The sequence below is a fragment of the Manis pentadactyla genome, chromosome 13, assembly GCF_030020395.1.
Source record: "Manis pentadactyla isolate mManPen7 chromosome 13, mManPen7.hap1, whole genome shotgun sequence".
NCBI lineage: Eukaryota > Metazoa > Chordata > Mammalia > Pholidota > Manidae > Manis > Manis pentadactyla.
The window spans coordinates 101724067-101742175 of record NC_080031.1 but is presented as its reverse complement, the minus strand read 5'-3'; the positions used below and the strand labels follow the sequence as shown (position 1 = coordinate 101742175).

General features: G+C 43.9%; 1 protein-coding gene across 3 annotated transcripts in view; it reads right to left on the bottom strand.

Moving 5' to 3' along the window:
* LOC118917576 (protocadherin gamma-C4) overlaps positions 1-15039 on the bottom strand; it is a 153041-nt gene extending 138002 nt beyond the window's left edge. The window contains exon 1 of one of the 3 annotated variants that reach the window (XM_036895675.2): positions 12262-15039. In XM_036895675.2, coding sequence (XP_036751570.2) covers positions 12262-14682 — 2421 coding nt within the window. In that variant the 5' untranslated portion in view covers positions 14683-15039. Of the gene's footprint in view, positions 1-9; positions 2628-4860; positions 7501-12261 lie in introns of those variants that run through there. The other 2 variants (XM_036895663.2, XM_036895647.2) reach the window with 2 other exon arrangements.
* Positions 15040-18109: the final 3070 nt, after the last annotated feature.

Below are 18109 nucleotides of genomic sequence, written 5' to 3'. Positions count from 1 at the left end.
TTAACTTACCTGACGTAGGTTGGGGTCTCCTTTCGTTTCAAGTAAATCCTGAGATATCAGAAGAGGCTCGCTTTTCGCACAGCTCTCCTGGCTGACGAGCGTGTCCGCATAGTTGGGCTGGGGGAAGATCACGTGACTCTCCCGCGAGTCTGCAGTGAGGGACACCTCGTGGGAATAGGTCTGCAGGAAAGCCCGCACCCCGTCCACGCCCACAAAGGGCGAGGCCCCCACGCCCACCAGCCCGCCGCCCACGGCCGGCAGCAGACGCGACGCGTGCCAGCGCCTCAGCCTGAGGGCCAGCAGCACGATGACAAAGGCGAGGAAGACGCAGGACACCGCGGCCACCGCCACCACCAGGTACAGCGTGAGGCCAGAGGCGTCCGGGTCGGCCGGGGCCTTCATGCTGTCCAGGTCGGCCAGGACGTCTGGGATGCTGTCGGCCACGGCCACCGTGAGCGTGACGGTGGCCGAGAGAGGGGGCTGGCCGTGGTCCTGGACCGCCACCACCAGGCTCTGCTTGAGCGCGTCTCTGTCCAGCAGGGCCCGCGCTGTGCGCACCTCGCCCGTGTGCAGCCCCACCGCGAAGAGCCCTGGCTCGCTGGCCTTGAGCAGGCGGAAGGACAGCCAGGCGTTCTGGCCCGAGTCTCTGTCCACCGCCACCACCTTGGTCACCAGGTAGCCGGGCTCTGCGGAGCGGGGTGCCAGCTCCACGCCTGTGGACCCGTCGGTGGGGAGGGCGGGGTACAGGATCTCTGGGGCGTTGTCGTTCTGGTCCAGCACAAACAGGCTCAGGGACACGTTGCTGCTGAGTGGTGGGTCCCCACTGTCGCTGGCTGTCACCAATAGCTTCAGCTCTTTGACCTGCTCATAGTCGAAGGAGCACAGTGCATACAGCACTCCAGTTTCAGAATTGATAGAGACGTAGTTGGAGAGAGGGGACCCCTGGATGGTGTCCTCAGTCAGTGTGTAAGTGATGTGGGCATTCTGGATGCTGTCAGGGTCCTGGGCAGACACAGAGAAAATGGAGGCTCCCCTTGGGTTGTTTTCAGGAATGGAAGCAGCGTGGGAGGCATGAGTGAAGGCAGGTGGGTTGTCATTGATGTCTGCCACTTGCAGGGTGATGTGAGTATCCGTGGACAGCGGGGGACTTCCCCCATCTGTGGCCCTCAGAGTGATGTTATATTCGGACACCTGTTCACGATCCAAAGACCTAGCTGTCACTAAGCGGTAATACTGGTCTATTGATTTTTTTAAATTAAATGGCATATTTCCCAGGACATAAACTGTGACTTGCCCATTTTGCCCAGAATCCCGGTCATGCACATTGATAAGGGCAATTTCTGTTCCAGCAGTAGCCTCTTCTGGGACTGACCCAGTGAGAGAAGTGATTGTAAGTTCTGGAGCATTGTCATTCACATCCAAAACTGTGACTAGAATCTTAGCTCGTGAAAGGAGACCTGGTCCATCTTGTGCTTCAATTTTAATTTCATAGAACATAGCATCCTCATAATCTAGGCTCTTTAATATTGATATGTCTCCAGTCACTGAGTTGAGACTGAAAACCTGAGCAATTTTCCCAGGCATTTTATCTAGTGTATAGGACACTTGAGCATTGAATCCCTCATCGGGGTCAGTGGCATTCACTGTGAGTAGCCGGGTGCCCACAGGCAAGTTCTCCTGAACACTTACTCGATACTCAGGCTGAGTGAATACTGGCGGGTTGTCATTTGCATCCAGAACTGTAACTTGGATGCATAAGTTGCCAGAGTGGACGGGGTCACCGCCATCAGAAGCAATGAGGACAAGCTGGTGAACTTTCTTTTCCTCACGGTCGAGAGCCCCCTCCAGCACCAGCTCTGGGTACTTTGCCCCATCAGAGACACTCTTCACAGCCAGGGAGAAGTAATCATTGGGGCTGAGGTAGTAGTTCTGAAGGGAGTTCATGCCCACATCTGGGTCAAATGCAGTCTTAAGTGGAAACCGAGTTCCAGGAGCTGTTAGTTCACCAATTTTTATTTCCAATTTCTCTGTTAGAAAATCAGGAGCATTATCATTAATGTCTTTAATTTCTATTTCTATTTCAAAAATTTTCAATCCATCTTCAACCAGGATGTTAAATTTTACTAGACACCTTGCATTCTGAGCGCAGAGCTCCTCCCGGTCTATCCTGCCCGCGGTGACCAAGCTGCCGCTCCGCGCGTTCAGGGCAAAGAGCTGCGTCCTACCTCGGGAGACGATGCGCACTCCGCGCTCCGCCAGCTTCCCCGGCTCCAAACCCAGATCTTTGGCGATGTTGCCCACGAAGGAGCCTTTGTCCAGCTCCTCCTGAACTGAGTAGCGGGTCTTCCCGGATCCGGTCGTGCACAAAGTCCCCAGAAGAGCACACAGCAAGGCCAGTCCTCTGCTGTTACTGAATCCCATATAATTGGTCATTTCCTTTTTAGTGAATTATTTTCTCTAAATTCAGTTCCAATATCCCACGACGGATTCCAATCTTATTTTCTCAAAGAACTAAGCCTTTCATGGGCCTAATTTACAGGTCACAGAGCTGGTTGGCTGACAGGGTGAGTTTCACAGCAGCCCTGGATCTTCTGATTCTGATTTGCCGGTTCTTTGCTTTTTGGGAAGAAGGAAGTGGTGAACTAGCTCTCCAGCTACGTTTTCCTCCTTGAGTGGTCAACAGCGACGCTCAGAGGCCTAACCGTTTTACTGCACCCTCTCAGACAAACACAAGTTAGTATTTTTAAAGTTTCCAAATACCTGAAATCCTTTCCAACACAGGTAGAGGGATTGGTGTTTATTTCACATAATTGAATTGTTATATGTTAAAAGATGTGACTTCATGTTATTTCATAGGGAAGCTATGCACTAACTTTAACACCACTTATATTGCTTCATACATGCTGGATTTAATATTTTGAATGTTCAAAGAACCACACAGAAATATCAGCTTTGTTTATAGGTTATACTTCTCGAAGTTTGTTATCGATAGCTTGACATCCTAGTTTTAGTAGTTATCATTTAATCCATTCATTAAAAAATACATAATTGGGTGTCAGACAATATCTGGGGTTTAAGGTGAATGAGATGATATGGACAGCCACTTCCTTCATAGAGTTTATAAAGATATAAAAGCAATCAAGGAATTGCTTATTGAGGTAACTATAATAATAGGAGAGCCAAGGTCGATGGGAGTGCCTCCATCCTGACCTTGGAGGTCAGCAAAGGCTTTCCCAAGAGACATTAAAGGAGTGCATCAGGGAAAAGACCCAGATGTGAGCGAGAACAGCACGGCCATTCCTACACATGAGAATGAAATAAAATGTCAGGGTATTGGAAGTTGTTCACTTTGCCTAAATCTAGAGTGTGATGGTGTTTTTTAAAGACCTCAAACTGAAACTAACAGCGATAAACTTCTGTGTTATATTCCAAAACCCTCTTCCTATTGCTTCCTTCTCCAAGCAAAGAATAGAAATATGACATATTTTGTCATTTCAGTCATGATGCATTATATACTTATGCATACAGCATTAATGCTTGTGAAGAATTAATATACACCCTAAAAGAAACTCTGTCTTTAATTTTTCCCAGTTCATACTTTTTTATCTACCTACAAATAAGGATGTTATGATGTATTATTCCACAGTGAGTTCCAATTTTATCTCATAGAGAATTACATAATAGTAATAAACACAATGGATTACATATTTCAAATCAACTTTCCCTCAGATGCCCTTAAATACAATAATTACAGTGCTTTGAAAGATGCCATTGAATGTAAGGCTCTTGTTAGTATATGATTATTTCCAAATCAAAATTTAAAAATGATCCCAGTTACAGAGCATTAGTGTATTCTTTGTTCTCCATTATTGAATATATAACTACCATACTAATATCTAAGGGGAAGAGGAAAGGGGAGAAAAACAGGGTGTGAGGGATTGAGGTTAAGTGAAGGATTGGAAACATTTTAAACAGCTGCTGTGAGTAGGAAATTTGAGAAGAGAAATGGATAAGGAGGACCTTGGGACAATTATTTGATATGACCTCTGAATCCCCTGAGGATATATGTTACTTTTAAAGATAAAAAGGCAACATGGTTTCCATATATGAGAAAAAATTAAAACATTGAAGAGAAGTGTGTTTATTATTCCACTACCCATTTATTACAGAGCAAATGATAATTCAGTCATTTCATCAAGGAACACAGAGCTACTTCAGAGGTGAATGGGATTTTTAACTAAGCAGAGATACCATGACATACCTTCTGAAACACAGTGGAGCATATATACTTCTAAATTTCCACCTTTTAAGTAGGGAAGATAATGCAAATAAAGTAAAACGAAGAACCTCACTACCAAACTGAAGGAAAAAAAATACTGAGTGAGAAGGAACTAACCAATGAAATATTTTGTTGTTCAAAAACAAGCTCAAATATAAAACATAAAAGCCTTGACACCCAAAGCACTTGAGTAAACATAAAAGTCAACCTCCATATTTTTAGGAGAGAAAGAATTGTTGGCCCAGATAAGATGACATGATTTGCCCAGGGATGGGAAATAAAGTATCAGAAACCAGCTACCCAAGTTCCTAATGGAGTGCTCTTTTGATAACCTAAGTATCATCTTCACCTACTAGCTTCTAATTTATATGCATGACAGAATGATTCTAACCCCTCTTACCCCTCACAGGGTTTCAACGAATAGAATTATCAATAAATAACTCACCAGGACTCATTTCCTAAAAGCTGAATATATTCACAAGGAAATATGCAAAGGAGTTACATTAAACAGAGACAGCTAAGTAAACAGGTAAAATTATTTATTTTAGCAATACTTTGTAAGTATATCGTGAAGGGTTTACCTGAGAAAATGTTTCTTCTCCTTTATCTTCAAGTAAAGACTGAGGTGCTGATAGAAAATCCTTTCTCTCGCAGCTCTCGCGGCTGACGAGCGTGTCCGCATAGTTGGGCTGGGGGAAGATCACGTGACTCTCCCGCGAGTCCGCAGTGAGGGACACCTCGTGGGAATAGGTCTGCAGGAAAGCACGCACCCCGTCCACGCCCACAAAGGGCGAGGCCCCCACGCCCACCAGCCCGCCGCCCACGGCCGGCAGCAGACGCGACGCGTGCCAGCGCCTCAGCCTGAGGGCCAGCAGCACGATGACAAAGGCGAGGAAGACGCAGGACACCGCGGCCACCGCCACCACCAGGTACAGCGTGAGGCCAGAGGCGTCCGGGTCGGCCGGGGCCTTCATGCTGTCCAGGTCGGCCAGGACGTCTGGGATGCTGTCGGCCACGGCCACCGTGAGCGTGACGGTGGCCGAGAGAGGGGGCTGGCCGTGGTCCTGGACCGCCACCACCAGGCTCTGCTTGAGCGCGTCTCTGTCCAGCAGGGCCCGCGCTGTGCGCACCTCGCCCGTGTGCAGCCCCACCGCGAAGAGCCCTGGCTCGCTGGCCTTGAGCAGGCGGAAGGACAGCCAGGCGTTCTGGCCCGAGTCTCTGTCCACCGCCACCACCTTGGTCACCAGGTAGCCGGGCTCTGCGGAGCGGGGTGCCAGCTCCACGCCTGTGGACCCGTCGGTGGGGAGGGCGGGGTACAGGATCTCTGGGGCGTTGTCGTTCTGGTCCAGCACAAACAGGCTCAGGGACACGTTGCTGCTGAGTGGTGGGTCCCCACTGTCGCTGGCTGTCACCAGTAGCTTCAGCTCTTTGATCTGCTCATAGTCGAAGGAGCGCAGGGCATACACGACGCCAGTGTTGGAGTTGATAGAGATGTAGGAGGACAGGGGTGCCCCCTGAAGGGTATCTTCAGTCAAGGAATACGTTACCTGGGCATTGTCATCGCTGTCGGGGTCATGGGCCATCAGGGAAATAATGGAGGTGCCTCTGGGGTTGTTTTCCAGAATGTAAGTGGAGTAGGACATGTGGGGGAAGGTGGGTGGGTTGTCGTTGATGTCTGCCACCTGCAGCAAAATGTGAGCATCAGTGGACAGAGAAGGGCTCCCTCCATCTTTAGCAGTCACGGTGACATTGTAAGAGGAAAACTGTTCCCTGTCAAGGTTTCTGGTTGTAACTAGTCGGTGGTAATTGTCCACTGACCTTTCTAATTTGAAAGGAAGTTTTTCTGGGAGTGAATATGTGATAAACGCATTCTGCCCAGAGTCTCTGTCATGTACATTGAAAAGTGCAATTACGGTTCCTGGAGGAGAGTCTTCAGGAACTGAGCTAGTAACAGATGCCATGTAAAATTCTGGGGCATTGTCATTCACGTCCAGAACTGTCACAATAACCTTTGTTCTGCTCAGAAGACCTGGACCATCTTGAGCCTCAATATCAATTTCATGGAGTTTGGCGTCCTCATAATCTAGACTTTTTATGATTGTTATATCTCCAGATGTTGACTTAAGCTCAAACATCTCTGAGGTTTCTCCAGGGTTTTTCTCTTGAAAATATGCCACTTGAGCATTGTATCCCTCATCTGTGTCAGTGGCAGTCACTGTGAGAATGCGGGTGCCCACGGACACATTCTCTGGAACACTCACACGGTACTCAGGCTGTGTAAAAACAGGCGCGTTGTCGTTCGCATCCAGGACCACCACGCGCATGTGGGAGGTGCCAGATCGGATCGGGTCACCCCCGTCCAACGCCATGAGAAGGAGGTGGTGAACGGCCTCTTCCTCGCGGTCCAGTGGGCTCTCCAGCACCAGCTCCGGATACTTATTCCCGTCAACTCCGCTTCGCACGTCCAGGGAGAAGTGGTCATTTGGGTTAAGCTCGTACTTCTGAAGGGCGTTTTCTCCTATGTCCGCATCATGCGCACTTTTTAGAGGAATTCGGAATCCAGGTGCAGTCGTTTCACTGATTTTTAGCTCTAGTTCCTCTACTCCAAAGCGAGGGGCATTATCGTTAATATCTGTTATTTCCACCTCTACTGAATAAATATTCAATTTATCTTCCAGGAGTATGTTAAAGCTCACCAGGCACGGCGCGCTCTGAGCGCAGAGCTCCTCCCGGTCTATCCTGCCCGCGGTGACCAAGCTGCCGCTCCGCGCGTTCAGGGCAAAGAGCTGCGTCCTACCTCGGGAGACGATGCGCACTCCGCGCTCCGCCAGCTCCCCGGGTTCCAGACCCAAGTCCTGGGCGATGTTACCCACAAAGGCGCCTTTGTCAATCTCTTCTGGCACAGAATAGCGCATCTGCCCAGCTCTGGCTTTCCACAGAGTCACCAAAAGAAGGTACAGCAGAACCAGTCTCCTGCTATGTGGCACTGTTTGCAGAGCCGCCATTTCTCTTCTGCCGCCGTCTTTTCTCAGAGGCAAATTGCAGCATTCACTGCGGGATTCCAATCTTTATTACTCAGGGTCTGAGGTGACTAGAATTCACGGGACCCAAGGGAACTGGTGGGCTGCTGGACTGAATTTCTTTGGAACCCAGAAGCTTGCGGGCCAAATGCCCAGCCCTTTGAGTTGCGTCAGCCGGATTGGATGTCTCGCAGGTTTTTACTCCTTAGGTGGTCAATAGCGACGCTCAGAGGCCTAAGTCATTTCTGCACCTCTCAGACAAAAGCAAGGTTTTTTTCTTGTTAGCATCCTGACTTTTCAAATTGCTTTGAAGAATTGTGCAGTTCTGAGACACCTTGGAAGTAGCTCTTTCAAGTCAGGAGTCTTTTTCTCAGAATTAATAAGAATGTGTAAACGAATGTGACCTTGGTAGTAATTAATAAGAATGTGTAAATGTGTAATAAGGAATGTGACCTTGGTAGTAGCTGCTAGGAAAGTACTGAATGCTCAAGGCTGCCACTACTCTTGCTCAAAACATCTTCAACCTCCTATTTTAACCAGACACAATAAGATCCATTTCAAAACATTAGCTGCGTTATCTTCTAAGATTATACATTTTCGATTTCTGTGCTGCTGTGCTGGACAGATTGTCATTTAACGTCAACACCTGTACTTAAATTACTGAATTATCAGAAACTTAATTGGGTGACTTTCAAGTGCCTGACACTGCCTGATGGATGCTGGAGATAGAAACAGTGAACCTGAGGAGCACAGTCCCTTCTTGTAGGATAGGTGAGGACAGAGGAAAGTAAACAGAGTATTTTAATAGAGTATGATAATTGCTATGATGGTGGGAAACACTGGGCAATGGAGGAATACATAGGAAGTGTATCTAGCTTAGACCTCGGGGTCAGGAAAGACTTTTCCAGGACATGGTTGAAGCTGAATTCCAGAGGATAGGATTAGATTAAGGAAGATGCTGAAAATGCTCGGAGGTGGAGGCAGAATGGAATATTAAGGAAATGGAAGGTGGTTTGTTCTTTGTTTTCAGATGTTTTTTCTTTTTAAGATTGAGGTCTTTTGATAATCCGTATGATTTTGAAGATGGAATTTTTTCTATTTTTTCCCCAAAAAAAGTCATTGGAATTTTAATAGGGATTGCATTCAATCTGTAGATTGCTTTGGTTAGTTCTGTAAGGTTTTGATAGACACTCTTTATCAGGTTAAGGTTGTTTCCTCCAATTCTTAGTCTGTTAAAAGATTTGAAGATGTGTTGGATGTTCTCAAGAGCTTTATTATGCCTCTATTGAAACGAACATATGGCTTTTTATCTTTAATCTCTTAATATGCAGTTTTACATTATTAGATTTTCTTACATTGAAACATCCTTGCATCCCTAAAATAAACCCTACTTAGCCATAAACTGTATTTTTAAATATGTAATAGGTAGGATTTGATAGTATCTCCATTAAGATTTTGAATCAACATTGTTTAATGAGATTTCCCATTGCTGTTCTCACTTCCGTCTATTGACCTTTTGGAAAATATTTTTACTTTTATCCATTCCTCTGAGAACACTGATGAAATATTAATTGGAAATGGTATCAACTCACCAGGTTTTCTAGTACAACCTCCAGTTTGTTTTTTAAAACCTCTCCATCCATATTGTTTTGGTGCTTTTGAGTCTCATTAAATAACTACTCAACATGCTTTACTGCAGTTCTCTAAATATTTAATCTGTTTTTCTTGAAAATATCTGGTTTTACTCCAGCTATTACTTACCACAAATGCTTCTTGCTTCATATCATGTTGTTGTTCTTCCCAGTCTCTCTTGCTTTTCGTTTTCTCTCCTTTTCCAGTCTTTGTCTTTGATCAGATCTTTAGGTCTTCTTTTAGGATCTTTAAAAAGAATTTTACTCATGCCATCTGCCTAGCGTATATTAGTCCCAGCATTGGTATTGAGAGAACTTTCCTCTTCTTGCCACTAGTTTCAGGATGACCTTTATTGTATACTTCTATTTGTCATCAGCAGACTTCTTCCTTGTTTGCATTTCAATACTTTATACTCTTCTGTTTGTTAATTTCCTATTATTTTCTTTAAGTTTACACTGATATATATATATATTTTTTTGCCTTGTTTCTTGAGTGGCAAGCTAAATTCATTTATTTTAAATAATTTTTTTAAATTACTGCATTTGTCTATAAATTTACCACTAAATACTCCTTTAGCTGCAATCCACAATTTTTAATAAATAACATTTACATTTTTGCTCATTCCAAAAAGTTATTTCCATTGTGATCCAAGAATAATTTAAGGGTGTAGATTTAAATATACAAGATTTTTGTTTCCTTTTACTATTTTTAAATGTTTGCTTTGTGATTTTTTTCCAGCTTTATTGAGGTATAATTGATGAATAAAATTGTTTGATTCATCAGTGAAAAAGTTAACACATCCATCACCTCACATATTTACTTTTTTCCTATGAGAACATTTAAGTTCTACTTTTTTAGATTTCAATGATACAATACAGAGCTATCAACTGTAGACTCCATGTTATACATTAGATATTCAGATCTTATTCATTTTATAACTGAAAATTTGTAACCTTTAGCCAACCTCCATTTCCCAGCCCCCAGATTTGTGATTTAAGTATTCAGTATGAGGCATGTATATTGGTACTTTGAAATCTGCTCTACCTTTTTTTGTGATGACTATATATAGTAAATTGTTGTAGACTTTCCATATGCTCATGTAAAGAATGACTGTTCTCTATTTGTTGTGTATAGGATTCTATTCAGATCTATTAGATCAAACTTACAGGTTCTGTTTTTTCAAATCTTCTGCATGCCTAGTAATTTTCTGCCTGTGGGATATTTCTTATGGAAGTGTGTTAAAATCTCCTGGTATTTCTTTTAAAACTATATTGTTTGGTGATGGGAGCACATAAGTTTTAAATCTTTTTGGTTGTCTTTATAACTATGATCAGTTAATTTTTAAAAATTACCATTAGTGTTTATTGCCTCAAACACTATACTCTGCTGTTACATTAATACTGACATTACTTCTTTCTTGTGTTTGTGTATATCTTTATTTTCACTAAAAAATAAAGATATGTATCTCCTTATCTTCAACAATCCATTAAAATTTTGTCTTAAGTTTGTATCTTTTCAGCAGAAAATAAATGAATTTTTAAAATTATCCAACTTGGTAACTGGTAATCTTTGTCTTTTAATAGGTCAACTTAACTCATTTATATATACATACATATATATATATGTATTTATACAGAGAAGTAAAATTTAAAATTTAAAGAGCTAAGAATATCAAATAACTTACATTATTAATTGAGAGCATACTCTTGGTGCCAAACAAAATAAAAAATAAAACTAAAAGTCCACACTTTGACATTCAGCAAACATGAAATTTTTAAAAAGCATCAGAGAGAAAACAGAGTTTACCTACAAAGAAATGACAATTTGTTGACAGAAAATTTCTCTAGCAACAATAAACCCAGAAGACAATGTGTTTCAACATTTTGGTTTATATATTTATTTCAATTGGAAGAGCTTTTTTAAAAATTTGCTTTTTCTCTTCTACTTTCTCTCCCTCTCTTCCTCCCTCCTGAGTCCAGTGCTCTGTCCCTAACAGTTTTGAAACTGTTTCTGTCTGACTCCAGACCCAGCCCATAACTAGGTCTTTTAATGGTGTTCAGAAGTGGTATTCTGAATTATCACATCTCATGTCTGAGAGACTTAGTGTTCATTTTCTGAAGCCACCTCTCTTCCTTGGTCTGCAGCTTGCAACAACTTATGACCACAGGAATTGGCAGGCAGAATTTTTATGTGATTTCCCCCTGTTAACTAGCAGAGGGGCCTAATTGCTTATTTTGGATTCAAGTAATAAGTCTGGCTCAGGTCTCTTGTTCAGCCTGAAGCACTTTTGTCTCTAATACACTACTGGAATAATCTCCTGACTTTCCATGCCTGCATCTAAGCCAAGACTAGAACTCGCACAGCTTTAGCCTGGCTCACCACTTCCCGTTTCTTCTTTAGTCCACTTATATATTAATCTTTTATTTGTGCTTTATCATGCTTTTGCTTTCCTATTTTTATATTTTATATATCTTTTCAGTTTATTGGAGCACAGTATATCAAAGCATAGACTTACTCCCCTACGATGCATTTCTTGTGAAGAGTAAACACACATTAAAATGGAATACATACCTGATTTTTGTTAGTCCTCCCCCCACAGGCATAATATATGTCAGGAAGCTGCAAAACTATTTCCCGAGTTGCATAGTAAATTTTCAGTAGTTGATTTTATTACTTCATTTCATAAGTTACTTAAACATTTGATGTATTCTTCAGCATGCATAAAATATCACAAAGGACTGAACAAAGGGCTAAGATATTCAACAATAATTTAAATTTGTAACTTTAATTTCCATAATTTTATACTAACACAATGGAAAATACTACCTTAAATGATCTTTACCTCTTCAAATGTCCTCAGACAAAATAACACTCTGACAGATGATATCTACATTAAATTTAGGGCTAAATTAGGACACGTTTGTAACAACAGAAACTTGAAAACAGTATTACTCACATAAATATTGGTGGACCTTTTCTAGTCAAACCCTAACCTTGCCAGATAAGAGAAAGGTAAATACAGAAAAATGAAATTATTTGGCCAAAGGCAAGCAAGAAAATGTTAAAAGTCAGAGGAGTGCTCTTTCCACAACCAACACAGCACCTCACACGTACTCCATTGTGTGTATGTAACCACCTACATTATGACTAGTCTCCTTTTCAATGAATGAACAATTATAAACATAACTGGATATAAACACAATAGTAATTTGCCAGGATTTGTAAATATTATATATAAAGACATATGGGAAATAGAACTGTTAGTAGTAAACAGTAAAAGAAATAAACTCAGGAATTTTTATACATGTAAATTTACTACAGAAAGTGTACCTGAGAAAATGTTTCCGTTTTGTCTTCAAGCAAAGCCTGGGATGTCAGAAGAGGCTCGCTTTTTCCACAGCTCTCGCGGCTGATGAGCGTGTCCGCGTAGTTGGGCTGGGGGAAGATCACGTGACTCTCCCGCGAGTCCGCAGTGAGGGACACCTCGTGGGAATAGGTCTGCAGGAAAGCACGCACCCCGTCCACGCCCACAAAGGGCGAGGCCCCCACGCCCACCAGCCCGCCGCCCACGGCCGGCAGCAGACGCGACGCGTGCCAGCGCCTCAGCCTGAGGGCCAGCAGCACGATGACAAAGGCGAGGAAGACGCAGGACACCGCGGCCACCGCCACCACCAGGTACAGCGTGAGGCCAGAGGCGTCCAGGTCGGCCGGGGCCTTCATGCTGTCCAGGTCGGCCAGGACATCTGGGATGCTGTCGGCCACGGCCACCGTGAGCGTGACGGTGGCCGAGAGAGGGGGCTGGCCGTGGTCCTGGACCGCCACCACCAGGCTCTGCTTGAGCGCGTCTCTGTCCAGCAGGGCCCGCGCTGTGCGCACCTCGCCCGTGTGCAGCCCCACCGCGAAGAGCCCTGGCTCGCTGGCCTTGAGCAGGCGGAAGGACAGCCAGGCGTTCTGGCCCGAGTCTCTGTCCACTGCCACCACCTTGGTCACCAGGTAGCCGGGCTCTGCGGAGCGGGGTGCCAGCTCCACGCCTGTGGACCCGTCGGTGGGGAGGGCGGGGTACAGGATCTCTGGGGCGTTGTCGTTCTGGTCCAGCACAAACAGGCTCAGGGACACGTTGCTGCTGAGTGGAGGGTCCCCGCTGTCACAAACTATCACTCTCAGTTGTAAGTCCTGCAACTTCTCATAGTCAAAGGATTGCAGGGCATACAGGATGCCAGTGTCCGAGTTGATGGAGACATAGGAGGATAGAGGCGCCCCCTGGATTGTGTCCTCGGCCAGGGCATATGTAACTTGTGCATTCTCGTTGCTGTCAGCATCATAGGCTGTCACCGAAAAGATGGAGGCACCTCTTGCGTTGTTTTCCAGAATAAAGGTGGAGTAGGAGTCCTGAGAGAACACAGGGGAGTTGTCGTTGATATCTGTCACTTGCAGTGAAATGTGCATTTCAGTAGATAGAGCTGGAATTCCCTGATCTGTTGCTGTTACTGTGATGTTGTACCTGGAGGTAAGTTCTCTGTCCAGTGTTCTTTCTGTCACTAAGTGGTAATAATTATCATCTAACTTTTCTAATTTAAAGGGTAGATTTCCAGGAATGGAACATGTAGCATCGCCATTGTCTCCCGAGTCCAGGTCATGAACACTGATAAGAGCAATTATGGCCCCAGGAGGAAAGTTTTCTGGGACTGCAGTGGTGACTGAGGTAACGGTCACCTCTGGGGCATTATCATTTATGTCCAGGACTTTGACCAGCACTTTAGCTCTGGCCATGAGGCCTGCACCATCTTGAGCTTGAATTTCCATTGTATAAATTTTGTGTTCTTCAAAATCCAAGTGTTCTTTATTTGATATTTCTCCTGTGTAAGAATTCAACTGAAATATCTGGGCCACTTTGTGGTCTATATTGTGAAATGCATATGTTACTTCTCCATTGGCTCCTTCATCTGGGTCTCTGGCTTTTACCATAAGCAGCTGAGTGCCCAACAGCACATTCTCTGGGACACTTGTATGGTACTCGGCTTGAGTAAACACTGGAGGGTTGTCATTTGCATCCACCACCTGAACATGAATGCGGAGGGTTCCTGAACGTACTGGGTGGCCCCCATCAGAGGCAGTGAGGAGGAGGTGGTGCACAGGTTCTTCTTCCCTGTCCAGGGGACTCTGCAGCACCATCTCTGGGTGTTGGGACCCGTCAGCTCCCTGTTGTACATCCAGGAAGAAATGAGGGTTGGAACTGAGCTGGTAGTTCTGGAGTGAATTCACACCCACATCAGGGTCTTGCCCAAAAGGCAGAGGGATCCTGGTACCTGGAGTGGTTATTTCATTCATTTTAAATTCCACTTCCTCTAACTGGAATTGGGGAGTGTTGTCATTAATATCTATTATTTCCACTTCTACAGGGAAAAGCTTCATTTTATCCCCTACCAAGATGTTAAAACTCACCAGGCACCGCGCACTCTGAGCGCAGAGCTCCTCCCGGTCTATCCTGCCCGCGGTGACCAAGCTGCCGCTCCGCGCGTTCAGAGCAAAGAGCTGCGTCCTACCTCTGGAGACGATGCGCACTCCGCGTTCTGGGAGCTCCTGGGGTTGTAGCCCCAGATCTTTGGCTATATTGCCTACGAAGAAACCTTTGTCTGTCTCCTCCCGCACCGAGTAGCGTATCTTCCCAGCCCGTACTTCCAACAGCAGTCCCAGAAAAAGGCACAACAGGACCAGCCGGCTGCAGCCACATAGCTTCTCCCAAATCGCCATTGCGCTCTCGTTTGTAGTTTCTCTCCCAGTCCGATACCAAGGGTATTGTTTCTCTGCTCTTCGGAGCCTACATTAACTGAATTTTCAGGAGAATTCAGAGTGGAGAATGGTCCAGAAGTAGGGTCTGGGCAGCCTCAGGAAGACGGTTTTGAATCTGGCAGTGATGGAGATTCTAATAAGCTTTTTTTTTTCTTTTTTCTTTTGAGGGCTGCATATGTATGGGCGTGCTTCCTGTATCTCCCAGACTGGTGAGCAGCGGCGCCCAGAGTCCTAACCAAGTACTGCACTCCTAGATGCTATTTAAACTTTCTCTTCTCATTAACTTGATCTATCTCTCCTTAAGTCTTAGTTTTTTATCAAAGAAATAGTTACACATTCTACAATATATGTATTAAAAATCGAAGAAAAGAAACCCTTCCATTTATAACAACATGGATGGATCTACAGGGTATTATGCTCAGTGAAATAAGCCATGCGGAGAAAGACAAATACCATATGATTTCACCTATTTGTGGAATATAAATACAAAGCTAAACAGAAAGAACAAAACATCAGTAAACTCATAGACGCTGAGAAGGCACTAGTGGTTACCATGGGGGAGGGGGAGGGGTGGGTACGGAAGGGAAGGGAGATAAAGGGGCACAGAAATTCTCAATCATAATGTAGATTGGTCATAGGGATATGGTAGTACAGCATGGAGAATATAGCCAATGATTCTGTAACATCTTCCTATGTTGGCAGATAGAGGCCCTACTACTGGGGGTGAGGATTTTTAAAAATATGGGTAACTGTTGAACCACTCTGTCATATACTTGAAACTAATAAAAGATTGTATATCAATAAAAAATAAAAATTAACTAGTAATTATTAATTAAAGAGAAAAGAGAAACAACTATGTTCATTAATTAAGCATATCTAAATGTTAACTTGCAATATAAGTAGAATCCCAGTTTTCCCAAGTTATCTGCTTTCCCTGTTTACTATTCAGGGAGTAAGGACAAAATCATCCCTCCACTTCTGTAGTATCTTGACCACATAATAATTTCCTGGGTCACATAGAAGATCAACTGCCCTTTGAAAGAAGAATGAAATAACTAAAGGAAAAATAAACTTTTAGAATGTAAACTAGACTTTAAAAAATTGGACTGTCCCATTCCCTTTCCCTTGTACTTTGAATGTTTATCAGAAACCTTGGAGTTCGGAAGGACATGTTTTACACCATCCTTAGTTTTCCTCTTTTTCTAGTGTCTATGTATTAAATGGATTTTAAAAGACCTTTAATTTTAATTCACCCAAAGGTAATATTTTTGAATAAAATAACATTGGGCTCTTGGAATGTCACTGGAAAATTGTCACATGAATATCTAATGTAGACCTCACATTTAAGAGACACAAGGTAGTAATATTATTTTTGAAAAGGGCCATATATTTGTTTTTAGACAGGCTACTAGGATAATATGCATTCTTCTTCAATCACTCTTATGAGAAGATGATTTTCTTAAGCAGCAGGATCTTTAAACTAGATTGCTTTTCTTCTTTAGTCACTGAAAAATTAGTAAAAGGTTACTAACTAAAATGTCTCAGGCTTACAGTAATTTATTTATCTTTACTCAAAAGTTAGAAATGTTCTTTGCATTCCAGAGGTTGACATTTTTCAGGAACAAACTGGGCCAGATATATTGCAGCCCATCCATGGAAACCGTGACTGAGAAAAGTCTGGAAAATGAGGAAAGAAAGGATATAGCCAAAGGCCACAAGAACAGTTCTTGGAAAAAGAACTTCTGTTCCTGTATAACCAAATCTATAGTCTCTCAGCTTCTCAAAGGTAAGTATATGGAGCCCAAAGACAGAACCTTAATGATATAGTGAACATCTTTCAGTATTGCATGGAAAGACTTTTTAGCAGGAAACATAACTTTCTAGAATATATATTAATAGGCACAAGTTTTCCCCAAAGGAATTGTCTGGGATAATGAGATAAATCAAATGTACATAGAAACTAGAAAGTGAGCTTGTAGAGTGCTCCCCAACCCCACCAACAAAATACAAGCAGGACTGATTTGTAACAGGGTAAGATTTATAAACTACAAGTATTAAAACTCACATGTATACATTTGAGTCCAATGTAATATTTACATCTGCACTGCTGGCACTACAGAGAATATCCAGGTGAAAGTTGTTTCTCGAGTTAACCTGAAAAAATTAAAATTTTGGCAATATCTAAAGCCATATACAGATACATAGTAGGAATAGTGTGAATCGCTCTCACTGAAGCGGAAGCAAATCCAAACCCAGGACTGAGCCAGAAACCAGGCTGAAAGCAGAGCTATGGCCAGAGTCACTGTGAGGAGGAAGAGCACCAAGATCAAGACCAAGGGCAGGACCAGGAAAAACTGTAGCTCTGCCTGCCTGTGGCAGGTGGCGTGTGACTGCTGAGGTCCACCAGCAACTCCTGAAAACTGCAGGCAAAGACCAGGTGCAGCGTGAAGGCTGCCATCACTGTGCACAGAAACCAGAAAGCCTTGAAAGCAGCATCTATCCCCAGGTTGAAGAGTTGGATTAACTGGTATGAAGCATGTGATAGGACAGCCCCTGTCAGCGTCCACCTTTGTGACCAGGTAACCAGGCTGCACCCTGCGTGGTGCCGCATCAAACAAGGCTGCAATTTCCGGCTTCAGCTCCCGCATTTTCACGATGGTGGTCCACCATCACAGGCAGGCTGCAGTGAACACCATGGTGCTCTGTGCTCACCAATACATTGGGCCACAATGCCCACAGCACCGGGTCGCTGGTCAGGAAGAAGTAAGAGGTGCTAGGGCCCCAAGTCCAAGTGGGAAGTGCTAAAGTGAGATGGAGGCTCTGGGTAGGTGTTTCTGGTTCTCCTAGACTGATCTTATAGGAGGCCTGCTGGAAAATCAGAGCATTTTTGTTGATGTGAGTAATATGCAAGGTGATGTTTGTGCTGGATGACAGAGACAGCTTGTCCTTGTTGGTCGCTCTGATGATTCCACCGTACTTGAGGTCTACTCACAGTTTAGAATTCCATCTGCTAGTGGTTTACAAAGAATTACACAGTAATTCTTAGAAGTCGATTTTTTGGCTGTGTCTTTATTATACTCTACAATATTTTTTGCCTCTCCACTTAAGAAAGCCTCTTGAGTCCTGTTGTTTTTGTTAGGGCAACCACAGTGCTTGCCTGTCATAGGAGGACACACCCAGCTGTCAGTCACCCGCACAGCGTTACAGTTCTCAATCTCCTTTTCAGCCAGGATTCTGAAATGGGTCCTTACAATGCCTCCAATCTTCTCCTTGATGAAACTGTCGCTCTTCTCCATGATGCAACTGTCACTCTTCAAAATCAAAGATGGTGCTGCCATTATTGGATGGTAGATATAGTCTGTATGCCCTGTAAGATTATGTGGAAAAT